The sequence below is a fragment of the Oryzias melastigma genome, linkage group LG22, assembly GCF_002922805.2.
Source record: "Oryzias melastigma strain HK-1 linkage group LG22, ASM292280v2, whole genome shotgun sequence".
Lineage (NCBI taxonomy): Eukaryota > Metazoa > Chordata > Actinopteri > Beloniformes > Adrianichthyidae > Oryzias > Oryzias melastigma.
Window position 1 is genome coordinate 6,622,699 of NC_050533.1, and position 21,814 is coordinate 6,644,512.

General features: G+C 38.0%; 2 protein-coding genes across 2 annotated transcripts in view; one reads left to right on the forward strand and one right to left on the reverse strand.

Annotated features, from left to right (window-relative positions):
- Positions 1 to 590: 590 nt before the first annotated feature.
- Positions 591 to 9,166, forward strand: elavl1a (ELAV like RNA binding protein 1a; the record flags this gene model as incomplete). The annotated part of the gene is given in 6 exon segments (XM_024267228.1): positions 591 to 650; positions 2,566 to 2,749; positions 4,920 to 5,023; positions 5,484 to 5,646; positions 5,752 to 5,977; positions 6,770 to 9,166. Coding segments are annotated over 6 exon segments (1,038 nt in total). The 3' UTR covers positions 7,095 to 9,166.
- Positions 9,167 to 11,553: 2,387 nt separating this feature from the next.
- slc1a8b (solute carrier family 1 member 8b) overlaps positions 11,554 to 21,814 on the reverse strand; it is a 15,748-nt gene continuing 5,487 nt past the window's right edge. The window contains exons 4-11 of the mRNA XM_024267209.2: positions 18,590 to 18,632; positions 18,293 to 18,506; positions 17,313 to 17,412; positions 14,924 to 15,157; positions 13,329 to 13,523; positions 13,119 to 13,253; positions 12,902 to 13,034; positions 11,554 to 12,440 (exon numbers count right to left, since the gene is read on the reverse strand). Coding sequence (XP_024122977.1) covers positions 12,294 to 12,440; positions 12,902 to 13,034; positions 13,119 to 13,253; positions 13,329 to 13,523; positions 14,924 to 15,157; positions 17,313 to 17,412; positions 18,293 to 18,506; positions 18,590 to 18,632 — 1,201 coding nt within the window. The 3' untranslated portion in view covers positions 11,554 to 12,293. The remainder of the gene's footprint in view (positions 12,441 to 12,901; positions 13,035 to 13,118; positions 13,254 to 13,328; positions 13,524 to 14,923; positions 15,158 to 17,312; positions 17,413 to 18,292; positions 18,507 to 18,589; positions 18,633 to 21,814) is intronic.

Genomic DNA, 21,814 nt, shown 5'->3' on the forward strand with positions numbered 1-21,814 from the left:
TCTTTAACAGTAGATGAAAAAATGATTGGAGTGGGGCTTTAATGCCACATTAAATGGTAGCCATGCAATTAGTTCTTTAATGTTTTTGCTACTTCAAAATGAGCAATTTGTGAAAAAAAATCTGTTTTAGATAAAAGCAAAAATATTTATTAGGTACCTCAATTTCGTCGATAGTTAAGCAACCCAAGATTCCTTTCTTTTTGACACTGGAGTGCTGTCTCATTGTGTTTTCTTTATTTTTTGTGTTCTTTTTGTTTACACTGATTTTATATTATCCTTTGTGTCGCAACAAAATTCACTTTTAACCACTTTAGTTAAATTGAACAGCAGTGAAAACCCTTTCTATTCTTATTTTTTGTTTGTTTTGTTTTTTAGATACAAATAGAAAAACATATCAACACTCTACATTCAAAGCATTAACTTTATGAAGTTATCTTTCACTTGTTTATATTTGAGTGACAGTTTGGAGTTTTTGCATTTCTCCTCCAAAACATGGCCGACGTATTTAGTTTGAATATTGTGTCCTGGAGGCTGGGCGTTGGCTTGTTAGTCAGTCCTGTTTATCTGATTTTTGTCTTATCTCCACTTAGCCTCAGGAGCAGTGAATTGTCTTCATGGCAGTTCGTCGAGGACACAATAAGTACTTAAAAGTGAGTATTAAACCCAAAGCTCCTGTTTCAGACAGCATGGGAGTTTTTGACCGACTGTCGAAAATGCGGCTCTTTTAAGAGTTGGTTTTAAGTTCCGTATGCATGATTAAATTTCCTGCATATAAAAAAATGACAAAGTATCAAATGCACTCTTGCGACATCTTATTTAATCACAATTTTGCTTTAGAGGTAATAAGTCAAATTAAAAATATTTTCAAGCTTTTTTTTTTTTCCTTTTCAGTCCTAATGCTGTCTGAAAGAGAAGAATGGTTGTAGAAACAAATAGAGTAGTGGACATGATAAGCAGAAACGCATGATTTCACTTGCAGTTATAAATCTGACAACCATGTATTGACTTATTGTAGTACATCACTGTATTCTTTAAAATTGTAAGCTGACATGGAGGTGATTCTACAGTATCCTTTTCCACTACAGCCGAGTCTCAGTTCTCTGCTTCTATCAGTCTCTCAACCTCACAGACTAACACCAGAATACCAAACGAGACTCTCCTTTCCTGGAATGAATGAACCTCTGTCAGGTCTTCTCTGCAGTTGCGTTTTAGCTTTTTGTATTTTTCAAGTGATGGTAAATTCAACTAAATGAATTTACAGAATAAATGGGCAAAACAACTCTGTGAAAAATGTTTTACATCTCTATTTTTGTTGCGTTTCTTATAACTAAGTGACAATTGAGTTGACTGAAGTGCTGCTGTTGGTGTATTCAAATTAGGGTTGCTTGATTTTGATCAAAGTTTATTCCCTCATTTGATTAAATATTTTTAACATCTCAACTCTTCTTGGGTGCAAATCAAACAAATTGATTCCTGGCCAGTCTGAAGTCAGGGATTGTGAACTCTGACGCAGTTCACTCCAGTGTAAATGACCAACTTACAGAAGAGTGATACATGTGTCTTTCTTTTAGAGAAGGAAAATGTTCACATTGAAAGTTACTGAAAAAAATGTGTAATCTTGAGGTAAATACTGTGTAATCATTAGGATCAAGTATTTTGAATATATGAAAAAGTGTTCTTCCTTTCACTCAATAGAATATTGATGCTGCTTTAAATATTAGTCAAATTTAGTGCTGCAACAAACGAGTATTTTAATAGTCGACTAATCACCGATTATTTTTTTCTGATTAATCAACTAATTGGGTCATGCACAAAGTGGATGTAAAGCACACATCTTAACAATCATTGACTTTAAACTAACTAAAAATAAAGACAATTAAAATGATAGTTTATTACTATGCTGGGCATATCATGTGGAAAGTGTCTATCTATTTCTCTTCTATCGTTTATAACCTAATTTGATCAATTACTATGCCAAATATACCATTAAATAGTTCAAACCTTGGAAGTGTTTACACATAAATAGATATAAGTGAAAATAAAGAGAAATTAAAAAGAGATTCTTTGCAAACATACTTGGTCTTGTGGTCATAAAGCTACTTTACGTTCTTTGATTCACACTTATGCAAGTTTTACGTCCGGCTTTACGTTACTTAACACGAGTGCACAACGATGGAGCACACAAGAATATAAAGTTTAGGTCTCATTGACTCAAATGTTAAAGTGTGTTTTTTTTGGGGTGCTGAACGCTCACAACTTTGTTCAACTTTTCTACAGTCTGACTCCATATAATGTAAAGTAACAACTAATCGAATATTAAATTAGTCCGCGACTATTTCAATAGTCGATTAGTCGTCTAATCGTGGCAGCCCTAGTCATAACTCATGTGTTATGTGGTAAATGATGAGAAGTTCTGTTCTGCTTAAAAGATTGTTTTGCTAATTTTGGTTTGATGTGAAAAATAAAAGCAGGTTGTTCCCATCTCAAAATGGAACAGAGAGGCGGTGTTGAATTCATATTTATTTGAGTACACTTATGCTAATCTGACCTTCTCTCCCTGTGCAGGAGGTGTATGAAATGTCTAACGGTTATGAAGACCACATGGGGGGAGGGGATGAGCCAAAGGACGCCAAGACCAACCTGATAGTGAACTACCTGCCTCAGAGCATGTCGCAGGATGAGCTGCGAAGCCTCTTCAGCAGCATTGGAGAGGTGGAGTCTGCCAAGCTGATTCGAGACAAAGTCGCAGGTATGCTGGAGTGAAAAGCAGTGATTGGACAGAGTAAACTGACTCGAGATGCAAATTAAAGCTGGATGATTTGACCAGAGTATTATGAGAGTTTAAAGTTGATTTTGTTCTGTTTGAGTGGTGAATAATAGCCACCGTAAAAGGTGATAAAATAAGTATTCTTAAGCATTTTGTCAGGTTTACAGTAGATAGTCTGTTTTTATCCTGTATTTAAAATACAATTATTACCTTCAGTAAAACCAGGAATAAGCAGATTCCTGTTATGACTTCATTCCGTTCTCCTAGTAGATCTCTGTTGGTATTGACCAACAGAGGTACATTTATTTGAATTATTGAACTATATTGTCAGGTGGATGTAGGTTGTTTTCCTTTGTATTAATTAAATATTGATGTGATCAAATAATATTGTGAAATTCGTTCCAGATCACTGTTTATGTGTAAAATGTATCATTTTTTTGGTGGAAAAGCTAAATTTGTCTATAATTCTATTTAATCTACCTTCGGTTTGGTTTTGGTTGTTGGCACCATGAGAATCATTTCTTGTGATGTTTTCTTGTAGTCAATTCAAAAAGAGTTTCTGTGCTCAAATGAATTTTTACAGGATTCAGATTTCACACCTAACAGCTGTCAATCTTGAATTTTTTTATTTAAAAAAAACCTAAAAGGGCTGCGTGTTCAGCTCAAGGCTTTAGCAGCATCAATTCTCAAAACATTGGCTCATGTTCTCAGTAACAATCTAGCAGTTCGCTTCATAAGATTGTAGTTTAAACGGAAATAGCTGGCTTATGCAACCTTTGAAAGAACATTATTTGAATGCAAATCCTCAGGTTTTATGGTGGTGATTTGGCCTCATAACATCCAGAAAAGTTTGGCCTAACGGTTGTTTTCATTAGGGATGCACCGAATGTTTGGTAACTGAATATATTTGGACGAAAAGTCGCTCAGGAGTATAAGTTACACTTTTGAGAGAATTTTAATAAATGAAGGGAACAAAAATGGACATTTCATGTTAAAAGGCAAATAAAGACAAATGAAGGCTTCACTACTGTAGCACATTGATGCTTGTTTAGCTTCATGAAACAGGAGGAATCTAATGTATTAGTCCAACTATTAAAATAGGCATAGCATAAAGAACCTTCTAAAAAAGTTAACCTATCTCTTTATATCACTTCAAATCACTGAATCTGTTTAATTCTTTATCTCTCTGAACAATTTAAGACTTAACGGCACTCCTTCTGTAGCAAAAACTGATACACAGACCTGCAATGTTTTCTAGCTATTGTTGCCATCTAAAAAAAAAATCACATAAGTCGAACTCCCAGCCAAACAATGTAAAAAAATAAGTCAATTAAAAACAAAAAGCTTGCGCCTCATTTCCACTGAACGGACCGGACTGGAAGTTTCTCTGTGCAAGTCTGTGTGACTTTGGCCTTCATCAAACCAGCGGGTACTTCCTGTTTGGAACATGCGAAGGGAGGGGTTGCTAAGTCCATTGATTACACAGTCTTTGATTGTGACGCACAGATACAGAAACGCTCACTTGAATACTCGAACCATTGTAAACCGATCAGGATCGGACTGATCCGGTCTGGACCCCTCAGTGGAAACGAGGCATTATTCTCTATAAGTTACAGTACAGGGCTTGAGATGACCGACTGTTTAGTTCGGAAGAAAACAGTTTTTCTGAGGCTTATGAAGTAAATTGAAACCAGTTACATGAAACTGAGCAGGCGGTATTTCTCAGATGTGTGCTCACCTGAGATGTAAACGATTGATGACATTTCTAAAGTGTATTCATACAATATTTAAAAATAATGAAAAGCTCATCATCCACTTTTATGTTTGGTATTCAACCAAGCATTTTAATTTCCCTTCAGCTTCAGCCACCAATCGTCATTTCGGTGCATCCTTAGTTTTTGTCGTACTCTTTATAACGTTGATTTATTTTTGTAAACCAAAAGGTATGTTCTAAGTTGACGTTTACTGTCATTTTGACCACTTTCGACTTGTTTGATTTTTTTACGGAAGCTCCTATTCTGGCAGTTTGTTTGCTTAGTTTGCAATGCCATGTTAAGATTTAATTTTGTTTTTTATATTTGTTTGCAGATTTTTTGGAACAATGCGTTTTTTTGTTTTGTTTTATTGTTTTCCTTTTTTTTTTTTTCTCTAGGCCACAGTTTAGGGTACGGATTTGTTAACTATCTTAACCCTAGTGATGCAGAAAGAGCTATCAGTACTCTGAATGGACTAAGGCTACAGTCCAAAACTATCAAGGTAACGTGCCATAAGGTGTTCTACAATTCTCCAAACAACGATGTCATTTCACATAACTCCTCTGGCTCCGATAACTAGCTAGAACATGTCAGCCACAGGAAGTGATCTCCTTCACTTGCTGCCTTACCTGACATGTCTGAATTTTTACTTTATTTTTGGAAAAAACTTAAATAAATGCAATTTTCATTTCAAAAAAGTTAACTGTTTTACTTTTTTTTTGTTTTTTTAAATTTGTGGTCCAAGCCAAAAGGTGGACCATCGGAATCAAAAGCAAATTGGAAAGTAATTTGTAGATTATTTTAGTTTCATTTCCTGAAACGAAATGTCCCCAAAACAATAATATAACAAATCATCTTAAGATATGTCTGTACATCCAAAAATAGTTTTCATAACTAGTCACCTTTAATGTGCTTTGATTTCCAGGTTGTAACATGCTGTTCCTTTTTCTTCCTGTTGTCAGGTTTCATATGCACGGCCAAGCTCAGATACAATAAAGGATGCAAACCTGTACATCAGTGGCCTGCCTAAGAACATGACTCAGAAGGATGTGGAGGACATGTTCTCATGTTACGGGCGTATCATTAATTCTCGTGTCCTAGTAGATCAGGCTACAGGTACCACAGGTGAATGACTTTCTCGTCCTCTCAGCCATTCAGCTTTTGGTAAGCAAAATGTACCGTCACAAGCGTGGGAGACGGCCGTCATCTGCTGCTCTCTTGTGCCCAAAGGAATGTCTCGCGGGGTGGCTTTTATCCGCTTTGACAAGCGAGCGGAGGCCGAGGAGGCGGTGAAAAACCTGAACGGCCAGAAGCCCCCTGGAGTTACCGAGCCCATCACAGTGAAGTTTGCCGCCAACCCCAACCAGGTGAAGAACACGCAGATCATCTCTCAGCTCTACCACAACCAGTCCAGGCGCTTTGGAGGGCCGCTACACCACCAGGCACAGAGATTCAGGTGAGACGGTGAAAGTCATGGCTGTAGACTGTTGAGCTGCGTTCACACCAAAGGTCCGGTGGTGTATGGAGAGAAAACGGACTCACCCCGATTTAAGCGCGCGTAGTTCTTGTGCGTGCGTAATAATTTATTTGTAAATCATACAATACATTTTGTGTAGAAGTACAATAATTACGAAATACCAAAAAATTACAAAACTACATTTATGCATAAATCTGAGGTACAGATTTGTGGTTACAGTACTTTTCCCGTCTCCAAGACTTGACCATGAGTGATGTGTTTAAATGCTACTAGAATGCTGGGTCATCAGAGCTTTCTTTTTAGCCTCTTTGAACTTAGCTTGTGAATATTATCTGGTAAAACATGACATTTCTCACATCCAAAGTTATGCATAAATCAAAGTTATGCACAAAGCCGTGATGGAACCACCAAAGCAGTGCGATTTGAACGACGGTTGCAGGAGTCTAGCAGCAGCGCGATTTGACCGGTTCGGCGAGAGTTCAAATATTTAAATTCTGCCGTGGCTGCCACATCACATCTACCAATCAGGGACCTTTTCAGCGACTCTATTAGTGGGTAGAATACAAATCCAATGCAAACGTTTTTTTTTTTTTTTTTTTTTTTACTGAACTTGAAAATTGATTTACGGTTTGGTTACCCTTTAAGGAGAACATTTCAGGGACCGAGCAGCAAATTTGACACGCTGCGATGACGAGCAAATCCCTTTTGGTGTGAATGCAGCATTAGAGATTTTCAAATACAAGATTAGTTGATGTTGAACTTCGATTCCAGGTTTTCCCCAATGAGCGTCGATCACATGGGCGGCATGGGAAGCGTGGGAGTTCCCGGAAACTCCACTTCCGGCTGGTGCATCTTCATCTACAACCTGGGCCAGGATGCCGATGAGAGCATACTGTGGCAGATGTTCGGTCCGTTCGGCGCCGTCACCAACGTCAAGGTGATCCGAGATTTCAACACCAACAAGTGCAAGGGCTTTGGCTTCGTCACTATGACAAACTACGAGGAGGCGGCCATGGCCATCGCCAGCCTGAACGGCTACCGGCTCGGAGATAAAATACTGCAAGTGTCCTTTAAGACCAGCAAGGGCCACAAGTAGAAGGAGTCGGACAATGGGGCGTAGAGGACGGCCGCCGTGCTGTGTCGAGCTTGTGTCGGTGAAAGCCGCGGTGGCTAAACCGTCCGCTGCGGTCTCCTTGTTGTGGTATGGCCGGTCCTCTACGCCTTCGTACCTGTCAAAAATGTTTCCCCCCGTTCGTGTACCCTTGCTTTGGGTCTTGAGGGACACGCCCTTTAGAGCTGGGTGGAAAGGTCACGTGATCTCACAAACTACAATACTGTATGTGTTGCATGTTCAGTTGTTAGGATTAGATGAAGAAAAATGAATCTCTGCAAGAAACGAGGAATCCAGAAAGTAGAAACTAAACCCTCCACGTTGTTCTGAGTGTTTTAATGCAAAACTAGTGTTCAGAGAAAAAGGCTTTTCGTTTGTCTGTTTCTTTTCTTTCTTTCTTCCTCCATTTCTCTAAAGACAGTGGTCTGTCCTGGATCTTCACACATAGAAATAGATGCCTTATCACCCCGTGAAGACGGATGATTTGTCACCACCCAGAGAATAGTACAAGAAAGAGCCAAGCACTTTGAATCTGTCTGACGTTGCTCTGAATATCAAGCGGTGATGTAAATTGAGGGTTCCCCTTTGACCAACACGTTTTAAATGTTTCGGAGGTTCATGTTTGCTTTTATGTCCCCAACAAGGAAGTGTCTTTTTATAACTTAAGAATAAGACGAGGGGACAAAAGCGAGAGAAAGGAAATTAGATGGACCAAAGGCATCGTCTAACCCCACCGGAGTTTTCTCTGACTTTGGACTAATTCGGATTTCTTTTTGCAAAGGTACTGACACTGTATGTTGTAGAGTTGGAGCAACATCCGAGTTGTTTTTTTTTGTTCTTTTCCGTTTTGTTTCTTTTTGCATTTGTTTTTAATAGAAGAGTTAATCTCAGATTAAAGAGAATTAAAGGCCTTTGTTCTTTTGAGTTTAGATTTGCTTATTTTTCTTTTGTTTTTGATTGTTTCCCTTTGAACATAAAACATTAAATTTTATTTCATTTTGCTGAGTTTTGTTTGGTTTGTTTTATTTGATTTTTTTTCTTTCTTTTTTTATTCTTTCGAAAGCAAATCTTGGTTCCTGCAAGAGATGTCGGATGAGACACAGAAGGCAGAAGTGCTTCAGGTTTGACGGTCGGTCAGTGCTGAATGGACCAAAGTAGGCAGAGTTCTGGAAAAGGAGCCGCCTCGTGTTCGTTTTTACTTCCCAAAAATTTAAAAATGATCTTAAATCTCTGAATACGTCAGTTTATCACTTAAATCAATATTTGGATTTAGAAATGGTCAGTTTCTTGTTGCTTTAGGTGTATTTGCAGCTTCCGAGTAGTCAAACCTTTAGCATTAAATATTTTAATTCAACTATATTGCAGTAAAATTGAGATTATTTTTTTATGGTGGCTTTTTATTCTGTCAAGTTTAGGTGAAACATTTCTCCGCCTGTTTCACTGCTTCTTTTTCCCAAAAGTGGGGCATTAGTTTCAACAGTTGCTTGCATTAACACAGTGAATTGGCTTTTAAACCATCCTCTCTAGCAATATTTCTGCTAATGCATTCGTGTTTGACCCAGTTTGAACTGCTCTGCTTGATCCCACCCTTCAGATTTTGAAGTGCATTTCATTTTAGAAATTACATGTTTATTGGTGTCACAAGCCTTTGTGCAATATTTCACAACTTGTTTTAAGCAGGTTCTAGAAACGTGTCTTGATCTGTGTCGTCTCTTGCAGCATTTTATATTTTTACAACTTATTTTCTACTGACATGTTACTGTTTGTTTTTTTTCCAGCAGTTTTGTTTAAACTTTATAAAGAGTCGAGCATGTTTGTTTCACTAGGCAGTCAACATAAACTACAGTCTGCCTTAAATTATATGTGGATATAGTGTACATTTACAGGAGGTGGCTTTATTTATTTGAAAGTGTAATCCTTGATACTTGATGATATTGGAGTGTTTTTAATGGTTTTCCTGGTTTTGAACGCATTTAATACCAAGTTAAGTCCATTAAATGTCCTATAACACAGAATCATTTCAATAAACCATGGTGAATTTTCAGTATTGAAAAAAACAATGTCTGAAGAAAATTATTGTTAATTTTTTCCTGACCATTTTTGCATGACAGATATGAATCTTTTCTGGCTTATTTTAATTTTGCCTTAAAAATGAATGGAATGTTTTGGCGTTTTTCCACCAGCAGGGGGAGCCAAACCATCGTTTTTGCCAACTTCAACAGAAGTTATTGTGGGACTGTTTTGTCCTCCTTTAAATCTTAAAAATACATTCTCACTCTAGTATAAAAGTCCAACTTAATAATCAAATCTAACTTTATTTGTAAAGCTCTTTTCATACATATAAAACCCAAAAGATTCCTGCTACCATATAATAAAAAAATGATGCATAGCTTAACACTGAAGTGGAGGAACCATATTTTGGGACCTGTCTGCCACCGATCACCGCCCTCAGGACGCTACCACCACAAGATCAACCGATCAAAGCAAGGAGCGAGACGTGGAAGGTCCCACTGCAACAACCATGCTCACTGAGAGTGCTATAAACATTAATAAAGGTTTACAATGACATGCAGGAAAAGCAAAAAATTCCCAAATGTAAATGTAAGCTCAAAAATGTTCATAAATCAACAAATCCATTAAAAAAAATGCTCAAATCAACCAAAAAACTTCAAAGTATCAAAAATATTATTTGAAATATTTAAATTGTGAAACTGGAAACTACTTCCATAACCGCACTTAAAATATTAATTATATAGAATATTGAACTTTTTACATTTTCTAAAGAATTTTTTTGGGGGGTACAACACAATTTTTCATATATTTTTTTACTATGTAGTACGTATATCTGAGGGTTTAGGCTCCACCCACTCATAATTGACTGATAGATCCTGAAATACATCATGGAAAGACAGTTGGTGCAATAAAATAATTGTGAAATTGCAGTTTCTTGGGGAAAAAAAACTAATAAAACGTTACTTAATAATAGGTTTCATTTTAAAGATGAGTTATTTATTTAATTAACAGTATTTATTTGGGACTCCAAAGATTATAAAAGTATTTGTCCCTTTAAAATGCCAAACTTTTTGATATTTTCAAGTAAGATCATCATTGAAAAGTTTAGTGACTGACTACAACTCAAGTTTTTATCTAAAAAAATCATTCTTTTCAGAAGGTTTTTTTTTTTTACTTTGCATTTTGGAAGTTTAATCAGACATGAAATGTACCTCATATTTAACAAGAACGAACTGTTCGTGCTTCTGTTCCTCCAGGCAGCAAAACCAGTAACGTAGAACAAAAGAGTTGGTAGATCTTCCAAAGTTTTATTAGTTTGCATATTTGTCATATTTAAATTTTGTATCTAGACCATCACAAAGATTTCAAAACCTGTAAGCGTTATCATTTGTCAAATTCCTTAGATAGGAAAAAACAAAAGGTTTTCTTTTATTTCAAAGATTAAAGGCGCCTCACATGCTGAACATTTTAGAGAAGAAGTGGGAAAAAGATACAGAAATCTTTGTGAACTGTGAAGTTTTGATACTTCTGCAACAACTTAAATAGTTCAGCAAAGATGAGTGAATTAATATTACTTCCAAGTGCTATAAAAGTGGTCAGTGTCCACTTTTTAATTGTGTCAAACATGCACTCGTGTGTGTTAGCTAAGTGGTGACCTTCTAGGTGAACGATTATGAAGCGGACTTCCTCACCGCGCGTGAACTCGGATTAAACCGCTAAAACTGAGCTTTTCACAAAATACTTCTGACTTCGTCCATCTCCTGTCAGGTGACCGTTGAGATCCTTAAAGTTTCCCATCAGGCTTTGAGTTGCATTAATCCCACCGAAGCTGCCAACCTCAGTTAAGGTGATCTCTATCTGGATAATTTTAGCTCTGTTTTTGGAAAGGAAGTGTGCACTAAGCTCATGCTGGAAAAGTAACAGTCAATCACGTTGAAATTTCATCCTTTGAGGATGTTTTTATGTGTTTCTTTGAAAAAGTCTGTCCTGCTGTTCTAGTTAATTAATTTTTTGAGTTTTCTTTAAATATAAGCCATAAAAAAGTGTATTTTTTATTCTCCAAGGACCATATTGTTTGCACAATTCTTTATTCTTAGCGTGGCAAACTCGCAAAAGTGGCGCTTTTCTGTTGTTTGCATTATTTTTAGTCAGAATATTGTGAAAATTTAATACATGATTCCTTGACTCAAGGCGAACAAAACGGTACAACATGAACATATAATGAATGTGGGCGTTGTTCACAAAAAACCTCCGTTGCTAAGGAAATCAAAAATTTTGTTTTTGTGGATTCTTCTAAAAACTACATAAATCTGTTCGTCACCCTCAGGCGATTAAAAAATATAATGGTTGCTATGGAGATATAACCAATAGAAAAGCCGCCATTTTGAAAAAAGTGTTTTTTTTTTAACAGAATTTGTCATGTGAAGAGGGGGAGGGGTGCCGTCACTGGCCACTTAGCCAAGAAGGGATGGCGGGGGCGGGGTGTGCCCCCCGGCCATAGAACACCGCTTGAGACTTTAATTAAATTTCTTTCTGACCATTTTAATGTGCACCTAAAGCAGACATGTTGGGGAGGCATGAAGTACATGAACCAATCAGAGGAAAAAAATGAAACCAGTCACTTTTAGTTTCAAGTGCTGCAGGTTTTTATTAGAAAATTGTAATTGCACTGGTATAAAAGCAGAAATAAACATTCTGTGTCATTATCACACGTCTCTGATTTACTCAACATCAGGTTGCTTAAATTGCACTGAATGCAGCTCCTAACATTCCCTACAACTGCTTCTGTTCCTCTCTCTAACTTTCAAGTCTTCCAGAAGAACCGAGGTCATGTTAAGGCAGAGTAAAGCGTCGATGTCAAACCTGCAATCCAACTCCATCATGACAGGCAAACCATGAAAGTCTTCACGGGCTGATCCACTCTGGTGCGACCCGCTTCCTTTTTCTTTAGTTTTTTTGAGATTTCGGTTACATGTGAAGTTAGTTTTCTCCTCTCTCCCCCATTCTGAACTGAATGGAGTCTATCAAGTAAAGAAAGTTCCTGTTTTCAGCAGGAAATACATGTAAGCCACTTGACTGAAGCCGGGATGCGCTCAGCCTTTGAACTTTTACAGCTCGACTTGTGCTGTAAGGGCCTGGAGTGGTTTGTGCCTTTGGCCTTGTGGCGCCGTCTCACACTTGGCAGAGGTTGTAGCAGGGCACAGGTCTCTCCAGAACGTTGTCTCCGTCCACCTCAAACATGCAGTCGCAGCGGTGAGGGAGGAGAGGAGCATCAGAGAGCGCCACGCTCTGGTTACCGAAGGAGATGACCGTGTCCCTCTGTGAGGAGCAAGACGACAGCAGGCGTGAGGTTTCAAGAGTTTTGTGTTGAAGGAAAGTTTAGATCAGACAATGAAACACTAGAACATGTCAAAGTCAAGGCCCGGGGGCCGGATCTGGCCCTCCAGATCACTTTATTTTATTGTTATAAATGGCCCGATGTAATCTTGCGCTTACTTCTAACTTGTATTCCTAAACTTTAGGAAACCCTTTCAAATATGATATTTTAAGAACAAGATCATTGATTACTTCAAAAATGCACATAGACCGAGATAAATGCAGCAAGTATCTAATAAATCAATCATTGATACTGAAGAATAAAACCAAAAAGTCGGTTTTGGAGCTTAAAGTGAGGAACGATCAAAATACTTCAAAGGTGACGTCTAAATTTCATCTCATAATTACTTTTTAAGGATTTAAATGTGTGGGAAATTCTTCTAAAATAGGTATTTTTTTCTTACCCGTTCACTACTGACGACAGAAGAGGCGGCTTTGGCAGCAGCAGCTTTTTCAAAGTCCTTTTTGCACAAATGAGCCATGATTCCAGCAGCCAATGCGTCCCCGAGAACATTTATCATCGTACGGAACCGATCGCTGCAAATGCAAAAAGAATAAAACCTTAATTTGCTGCTGGAGTCCCCTCTTTTATCAAGCAAATGAGGAAAGTATCTGACTCACAGAACCCAGTCGATGGCCACAATCAGGGAGATGTCAGCGGGCGGTAACCCCACCGAGGTCAGGACGATCACCATGGTTACCAGTCCTGCCTGAGGGATCCCGGCTGCCCCGATGCTGGCTGCTGTTGCTGTGATACTGACAACCAAGACGCCAGGTTAGGTCTCAGAGGAAATGAAGAACTGCCAAAAACATCTCTGGTTCTGTTCTCACCTCACAGTGACCAGCTGGCCAAAGTCCAGTTCGTGGTCATTGACCTGAGCGATGAAGATGGCCGCCACTGCCTCGTATAACGCCGTCCCATCCATGTTGATGGTAGCCCCCACAGGGAGCACAAAGCGTGCGATCTGCCGGTCTACGCCGCAGTTCTCCAGGAGGCACTTCATGGTGATCGGCAGAGTGGCAGAGCTTCAAAAATAAAACCACACAACATTAAGAGCTAGTAGAGTCAATTTCTCACTGAGCAAAACCCGACTGCTTAGCCAGCAAGGCCAAGTGGGCCCCATATGGTTAAAAAGTGGCAGAAAATGTGGGCGGTGGCCCCACCTGGGTTTGTCCACCTTCAGAGGGCACTCAGTGGGGAGGCTCGCTATGCTAGCCAGCTGCCTGGTGGACAGCATAGCGTGCTAGCGAGCTCCACAGTAGCAAGTAGCGATCTAGTGAGCTCTGTTGAATAAAGCTAGCAAGCTGCGCTGTAACAAGCTAACAAGTTCCTCTGTAGTGAGCTAGCGAGCTCTGCTGTTTCAAGCTAGCAAGCTCAACTGTAGCGAGTTCTGCTACATCGAGCTAGCGAGCTTTGCTGTAGCGAGCTCCATTGTAGCAAGCTTCTATGTAGCATGCCAGCAAGCTCTGTTGTACCAAGTTAGCAACCTCCCCTGTAATGAGCTAGCGAACTGCGCTGTAGCATGCTAACAAGATCTGTTGTACCTAGTTAGCGACCTCCCCTGTAATGTGCTAGCGAACTGCGCTGTAGCATGCTAACAAGATATGTTGTACCTAGTTAGCGACCTCCCCTGTAGCAAGCTGCGCTGTAGCATGCTAGTGAGCTAGCGAGCTACCGAGCGCCGCTGTCCACCCGGCAGCTGGCTAGCATAGCCTCTCTCCTGACTGTCCACTTAAGCCAATGTGGGCAAACCCAGGTGGGGCCACCACAGAAACTGTGGACAAACCTAATCTGGTCCACATTTTCTGCCCCCTTGGCCTTGTTGGCACAAAGTCTTTTCTCATCTTTTAGAAAGGTATGAGACTGATTTTTACAATAAACGTAAATGAATTAATCTTTTTTGTATATATAAAACATAAACATGAAGAGAAAGTAGACTTTTTCCAAAGAAGGAAACAGTTAACAACCTTAAACAGAGGATACACCATTTTCCTTTAAAAAATGCACTCTGTGGCAGATAAAATCTTCTCAATTCAGCAATTGTCGTAGAATAGTGTCAAATAGTGTTTATTTTTCCAATTTTTGGTGTATCTCAATGTGTAAATCTATCAAACTAACATTAGTTAAATGAGCTATAGTGTATTTTTAGCCCATAAAGTGCTCCTAAAATTCTTAAATTTGTTAAAAAATAGAAAATCTGCCTATTTAGTTTGACTTGTAATACATCCCGCCCTTCAACTGTAGTTTAATGTAGCTTAGTTAGCATACTTTTTTATCTTGTACTTTAATTTATAGTTACTTATGATTCATCTTTAACCAGGGAGCCCCATTGAAGGGGAGCCAGAACCACATGTGGCTGCGGAGCTTCAGGTTGCAGAACCCTGAATTAGTCAAGCTGTCCTCAGATAGAGAGGCCTCCTCTCACCTGGACGAGGTTGCCAAGGCGATGACGAGAGCCTGCAGCAGCCCTCTGATGTAGACGAAGGGGTTTTTGCGAGTGAAGAAGAAGTAGAAGAGCGGTAGCAGGATGAGGCCGTGGACAAACAGACCGGACAGGACCGTGATGAAGTACATGCCGAGTTTCTCCCCTAAGTGGGCGGGGTCATGCATGTCCAGGATCTTTCCTGCCACCAGGAACACGATGCCGAAAGGGAAATACCTGCATTCAGGGAAAAAAGGGTAAAAGTGAGTTCTGCAGAATCTCATTTCTCGAAGCAAATAACTCTACATTACCTAAAAATATTACCTAAAATATGTTTTTTTCCTTGATTCTGTGAGAGTTTGACCTGTTCAACCTCAGCTAAAAGGATTAAGTCGGAACACACAGCCAGACCTTAATGTCCAGCATCAGTGGCTGACCTCACTAATGCTCCCGTGGCTGAATGGGATCAAACCCTTGTTGCCAGGCTCCAGAAAAGAAGAGGGTGTTATATAAGATTAATGCCAGAGTTAGATGCTCAAAGTCAAAAGAGTTGGAGCGCACGGTGTCTCCAGTGTGAAAGTTAAAAGAAAAATCCACTCAAGTGAGAATTCAGGTTGAAAAAATGATTTGAGCAAAAAGATAGTTAGAAATAGAACTAGTCAATTACATAGTAGATTAACCCTTTAACAACTGATGCTAAAGCATAAAATCTTTAACATACTGTAACTTTTTAACCGTTAACACAATCAAAGTAATTCCAGTAGATTTTGAAGAAGAAAAGTGGATGAGAAGTTACAATAAATCAAAGAACATAAACACTAGAGCTCTGGTGTTAAAGGGTTAATAATATTGACAGAAAGAAAAAAAATAGCGTCTTTCCAAATAAACAATTTAGCAATTTTTAAATCATTGCTTTACCTTACATTGATTTACCAAATTAAATGATTAAAAAACAAGAATAAATGTATTCCAATGTAGCTGAGTAAAGCAATTTCTCATCACAAATCTACTCAAATACTAGTCCTGCCACAAACGATTATTTTAATAGTCGACTAATAACCGATTATTTTATACGATTAGTCGACTGATCAAAGTGGATGTAAAGCACACATTTTAGCCATCATTAGCTTTAAACTAACTAAAAATTAGATAGCATTTTGTGAATGCTGTAAGCTGATTTTGGCTGCTGAAGATGCTAAAATTGATAGCTAAAAACACTGAAATTGATCATTGAAATTACTGAAGCTAATAGCTGAAAAGGCTGAAGCTGATAGCCAGTTAAAATATTAGTTAAATGCCAAATTACCCCAAAAAACAAACAAACAAAAAAATCCAAAATAAGCCCAAACAGCTAGCATGCAGCAGAAATATTAGCTAAACTCCAAAATAGCCTAAAAAACAAAAAAAGCCCAAATTAGAGAAAATTGCTACCATGCAGCTGAAATATGAGCTAAACTCCATATTAGCCTAAACAAATGAAAAAAAATTCTAAATTAGCCAAAACAACAAGCATACAGCTGAAATATTTGCTAAACTCTAAATTAGCTTGAAAAACTGAAAAAAGTCCTTAATTAGCCAAAACAGCAAGCATGTAGCTGAAATATTAGCTGAACTCCAAATTAGCCTAAAAAAAACTAAAAAAATCCTAAATTAGCCACAATAGCTAGCATGTAGCTGAAATATTTGCTAAACTCTAAATTAGCCTAAAAAACTGCAAAAAGTTCTACATTAGCCACAATAGCTAGCATGTAGCTGAAATATTTGCTAAACTCTTAATTAGCTTAAAAAACTGAAAAAAGTCCTTAATTAGCCAAAACAGCAAGCATGTAGCTGAAATATTAGCTGAACTCCAAATTAGCCTAAAAAAACTGAAAAAATCCTAAATTAGCCACAACAGCTAGCATGTAGCTGAAATATTTGCTAAACTCTAAATTAGCCTAAAAAACTGCAAAAAGTTCTACATTAGCCACAATAGCTAGCATGTAGCTGAAATATTAGCTGTACTCCAAATTAGCCTTAAAAACTGAAAAAAATCATAAATTAGCCACAATAGCTAGCATGTAGCTGAAATATTTGCTAAACTCCAAAAACCTTAATAAATGCTAAAATAGTCCAAAAAGCTAACAGAAAGCCAATATCATTTTCAACTTTACTACATTCTGACTCCATATACTATAAAGTAACAACTAATCAACTATTAAATTAGTCGTTAACTATTTTAATAGTTTATAAGTCACCTAATCATGACAGCCCTATCAACTACAGATGTAAAGTGTGAAGTTTCAGAGAATTTCTTCAAATGCCAAGACACTTTGTGGAGTGGCACGCTTCATTCTTAGATTTAATCCTGCTCTGCAGCAGAATCATTTTGTGTTCTAAAGTTTAAACTCACCACATGGCAGCATTGATGATCTTCATCACACACTCGTTGATGCACTGGCACACGTTGACCAGCGGTAATCCTCGATCTCCCATCTTCCCCAGCAGCAGACCTGAAAGTTAAAGAAAGATGTTTTGACTTCAGTCAGCTCGGACAAAGCTACTTAGCTATAAAACTAAGAAGGGTGAAGTATGTTTTGATCATTATTAACTTCCTTGGAGCCCATGGTAATGAAAACACAATTTTTAAACACTTTTCCAACACAAAACTTGAGTTTTTGTTAGATTTCAATCAAAAATTCAGTGAATAATTGAAGAATATGACTGAAAATATGTTCGTTTGCAGGATTTTTTTCTGAAAATCAATACAATTTAATTTTATAAAACATGCAATGTAATATGAGATATGCAAACAATAAAATATATTAATTAAAAAAATTCCAAAGAGTTAAAAAATTGAAGTAATGGCAAAAAAAGCCAAACTAAAATGCTAAAGTTAAATTATTGAAAAAAAACATTGTAGATTTAGAAAGTTTATGAGCCATAAAACAACTGAAATCAGTGAAATATTCAACATAAGAATGTAGAAAATGAAAATGTGTCTTTTTTTATTAATTTCCTTCTTCTTCCTGGTCATGATTTAAATCTTATATTCTCACAATACTAATACATAAATGTAAATTAGTTGGTAATTATCTTCAGTTGTCATGACCTCCCAACCACACACACTTTTGTTTGTTGGCTATCTTCCTAAAACGGTTTCTTTCTAATCAAATCAGCTGTTTTAATGACATTGAAATAAAAGAACTTACATTCTTTGAGAAAATTGTGTTATTTTTGTGTGTTTTATTTGGTTAATCCTGTTTTTGTTTGACATTTCTTTTAGACACAAGTACTTTGGTAAAGCAGCGGTGCTCCGTAACCATGTGCACGCCCCTGTTCACCCCTACGTTAGGAACTAGTGGGTTTAGGTTTTCGTGTGGATCGTCTTACCCATGGTGGCTGAGAAGATGACGATTCCTAACACATTCATGCCCTTGCTCGTGCTGGGGACGATCTTATACTTGATGTCAGGTGCGGGAGTGATCTCCAGGAAGACTGGGTGACCCAGCTGAGGGTTGTGGTAGTCGGGCATTACGTACACATAGTTGACCTGGGACTCTTTCTCATTTGCGGCCTGAACAATTGGCACCAAATCTGTCCGATACTGCAATGAAAGAAGCATCAAAGACGTGTGAAAAACACCATTGAGATTTCTGCAGAGTTCAAAGCTTCATTTTGTTAACTCACCTGCTGAAAAGTTGCTTCAATGAGGTTGGATGGAATCATGTTTCTGTTAAAGAAAGCAAGCATACATGTCAAACATTGTCCCCATAGAGGCTCCACCTCTGTTACACCATCATTACATAGACACCATCTCTACTACACCATTATTTCACAGACTTAGTCTCTTTTACGTCATTATTTTACAGGCTTTGATTGTTACACTTGTTTTATGGCCTTTGTCTTTGTTACACCATTATTACACGGGTTCTATTTCTGTTACGCCATTATTTTAGAGGTTCCACCTTTGTTACGCCATTATTACACCTGTTCTGTCATTGTGAGACCATTATTTTGCAGTCTCCACCTCTGCTACACCATTATTTTACAGGCTTCATCTCTATCAAAATATTATTTCACAGGTTCCACCTCTGTTAGCCATTACTACTCAGGTTCTATCTTTGTTACTCCATTGTTTTGCAGGCTCCGCCTTTGTTCTGCCATTATTTCACAAGCTTTATCTCTATCACGATATTATTTCACAGGTTCTACCTCTGTTACACCATTATTTTATAGGTTCTACCTCTGTTACGCCATTTTTTTTTGCAGACATTATCCCTTTTACACCATTATTTTACAGGCTCTACATTTGTTCTGCCATTATTTCACAGGTTTCATCTATAACATGCGATTATTTCACAAGTTCCACCTCTGTTACGCCATTACTACTCAAGTTCTATCTTTGTTACTCCATTATTTTACAGGCTCCGCCTTTGTTCTGCCAATATTTCACACTTATCATATACATCACGCCATTATTTTACAGGCTCCGCCTTTGTTCTGCCATTATTTCACAGACGTTGTCAATATCACGTTATTGTTTCACAGGATCCACCTCATTTATACCATTATTACACAGGTTCTGTTCTTGTGACCATTATTTTGGAGGCTCCTCCTCTCTTACAGCATTCGTCTTTGTTACTCCCATAGACTATAAAACAATGGACAGCAATCCCCTCCCAGGAAATACCCGGCAAAAATCCCATCGACTTCCTCTTTTTTCAGTCATTTTATTTGTCAGAATAACCATTCTTGCTCTGATACATTCTTCTTAATATGTTCTTTCTAGTTCTATTTTTTGAAGGCATTTTCTCTTTATTGCAAGTTATTTAAGTTATGAATTTGGTGACATCAAAACCTTGCTTTGTCCAGTTGATATAAACGGTCAATGGGCACTCCATTATTTAACACGCTCCATCTTTACCCCTTTATTTCACAGGCTCCACCTCGTTACACCATCGTTTTATGTATGTATTTATTTTTATTTATATAGCACAATAACACAAAAACAATTTGCCTCTACAGGTTACCCCATTATTTCCCAGTTTCAGTCTCTGTCACACTTAAGTCAGACCAGTCTGTCACCGCTCAGTTATTCTCTCACGACTTGTTCTTGTGTGTCGACAGTCATTCATGCGTTCAGTTGTCTTGATTTTTACAAGGATAGGAGACGTGATTGAAATGCTGGTTTATGTTGTTCAACAATCCCATTTCACCAGATGATCCCATTTTTAAAACATTTTTGAAATATAAGAAGTTTCAAATGCATGGTACTGTGAAATAAAATAAAAAAATCTAAATATCTTCATACCTGATGATGATTTGATTCTGATAGGATAACGTATGATGCTGTAATGTCTATTTTTTGATTAAAATGTAGACCCTATGAAGACTACTTTTTACTTTTTTAAGCAAAATTGTGACATTTTTTGCTTCAGTTTTAGTCAGCTAACATTATCCATCATTAGATATTGACCTTCAAACTAAAAGAACATTGTTGAAAGTAACAGGAGATACCTATGAAAATGCTCAAACAATGTAAAAAATGTTGCCTATTTATCACTTAATTAGTTGTAATTTAGGAAAAAGGAATTAGTCGGCCTCTGGCCTTGGTGTTCCCGCGGTAAGCTTGAGATTTAGCTGCAGGTTGAGTCTCCGTCAGTGTAAAACCGCACAGCTTCTAAGAAAGGACGGGCTTATCCGGTCCAAAATAATGTCTACTTATTCTTAGCTGGCGTGTTGCGTGGGAGTGACGCTGCAACAGTCCTGTTTAATGCAACACACAAACGCTTGTGTCGACGTCTATCGATTCGCACAAATGAGTTTTCTCAAACTTTTGGAGTTTTCTGCAGTAAAAGTTCTATCAGTTCATGTCTGAATGAGAAGAGTTTATTGTAACTGTGTAGAGACGTTTAGAGACAAACGTTTGTCCTAGAAAGAAGAGATAATGCGACCAGGAGACAAAGCTGAAGTCTCCTGAATGGCAGGAACAACAAAGAGGGCTTTTCCTTTGTTCTGAGAGGAGTGGACAATCTGTTTCCATTGAGAAGAACTTTTCAGAGAACCTAAATATAACTCTAATCCCAGCTGTAAGCCTTCACACGGTAAGATTCAGTAGGAATGGGAACTCTTGGTGTCCTTCAAGTTAAAGAAAACAACTTCACCCTTAAATCTCACTCCTCTAAATAAGCTTTCGGGAATATCTCGATTCTGGTCGGCGCCGTCATGTGAGAACCTTTCATCAAACAGAACAGCAGCTCATCCGGTCAAGTGTGAATGTTAACCTGATGAGGTCCAGCAGCGCGTCGGCAGAGGTCATGACGGGCCCCGTGCTGGCGTGGTGACCGTCCTTCTCCGACCCCGTCCCAGGATGAATGATGAGGACCAGCACAATGCCGACGATGACGGCGATGAAGGTCGTCCACAGGTAGTAGGTGATGGTCAGAACTCCTAACCTGCCACTCGCCTTGGTGTCCATGGCTGACAGGCCGGACATCAAACTGCACATGAAAAGGAAGTTTTGATTGTTTTTAGTAATATTTTGGTGCAACAGTTTTTGATTTTTTTTCTTAAAATGACAATCTTTTTGTGTGTTAGGGTTACTGGTGAGTAGCTTTTTATTGGTGTTTATTTCTATTAGATTTCTCAATTCTGATAATTAATAAATAAAGACTCATCATCATTAAGAGGGTGCGTTCTAATTTTATTTTTGAGGGAAGTCAAGTTGATAGTGTTTGGAAAAATTAGGAGTTTTTTTCTGCAGATATTGAGATATTTGGCGGCTCTGTTGAAGACCCAGTTTTTTTTTTAATTAATTGACAAAAAATACTGAATATTTTTGTTTAATTGCAATTAAACACTGTAAAAATTTAAACTTTGGATCAATTAACTTTGTAATAAAACACTTGTTTT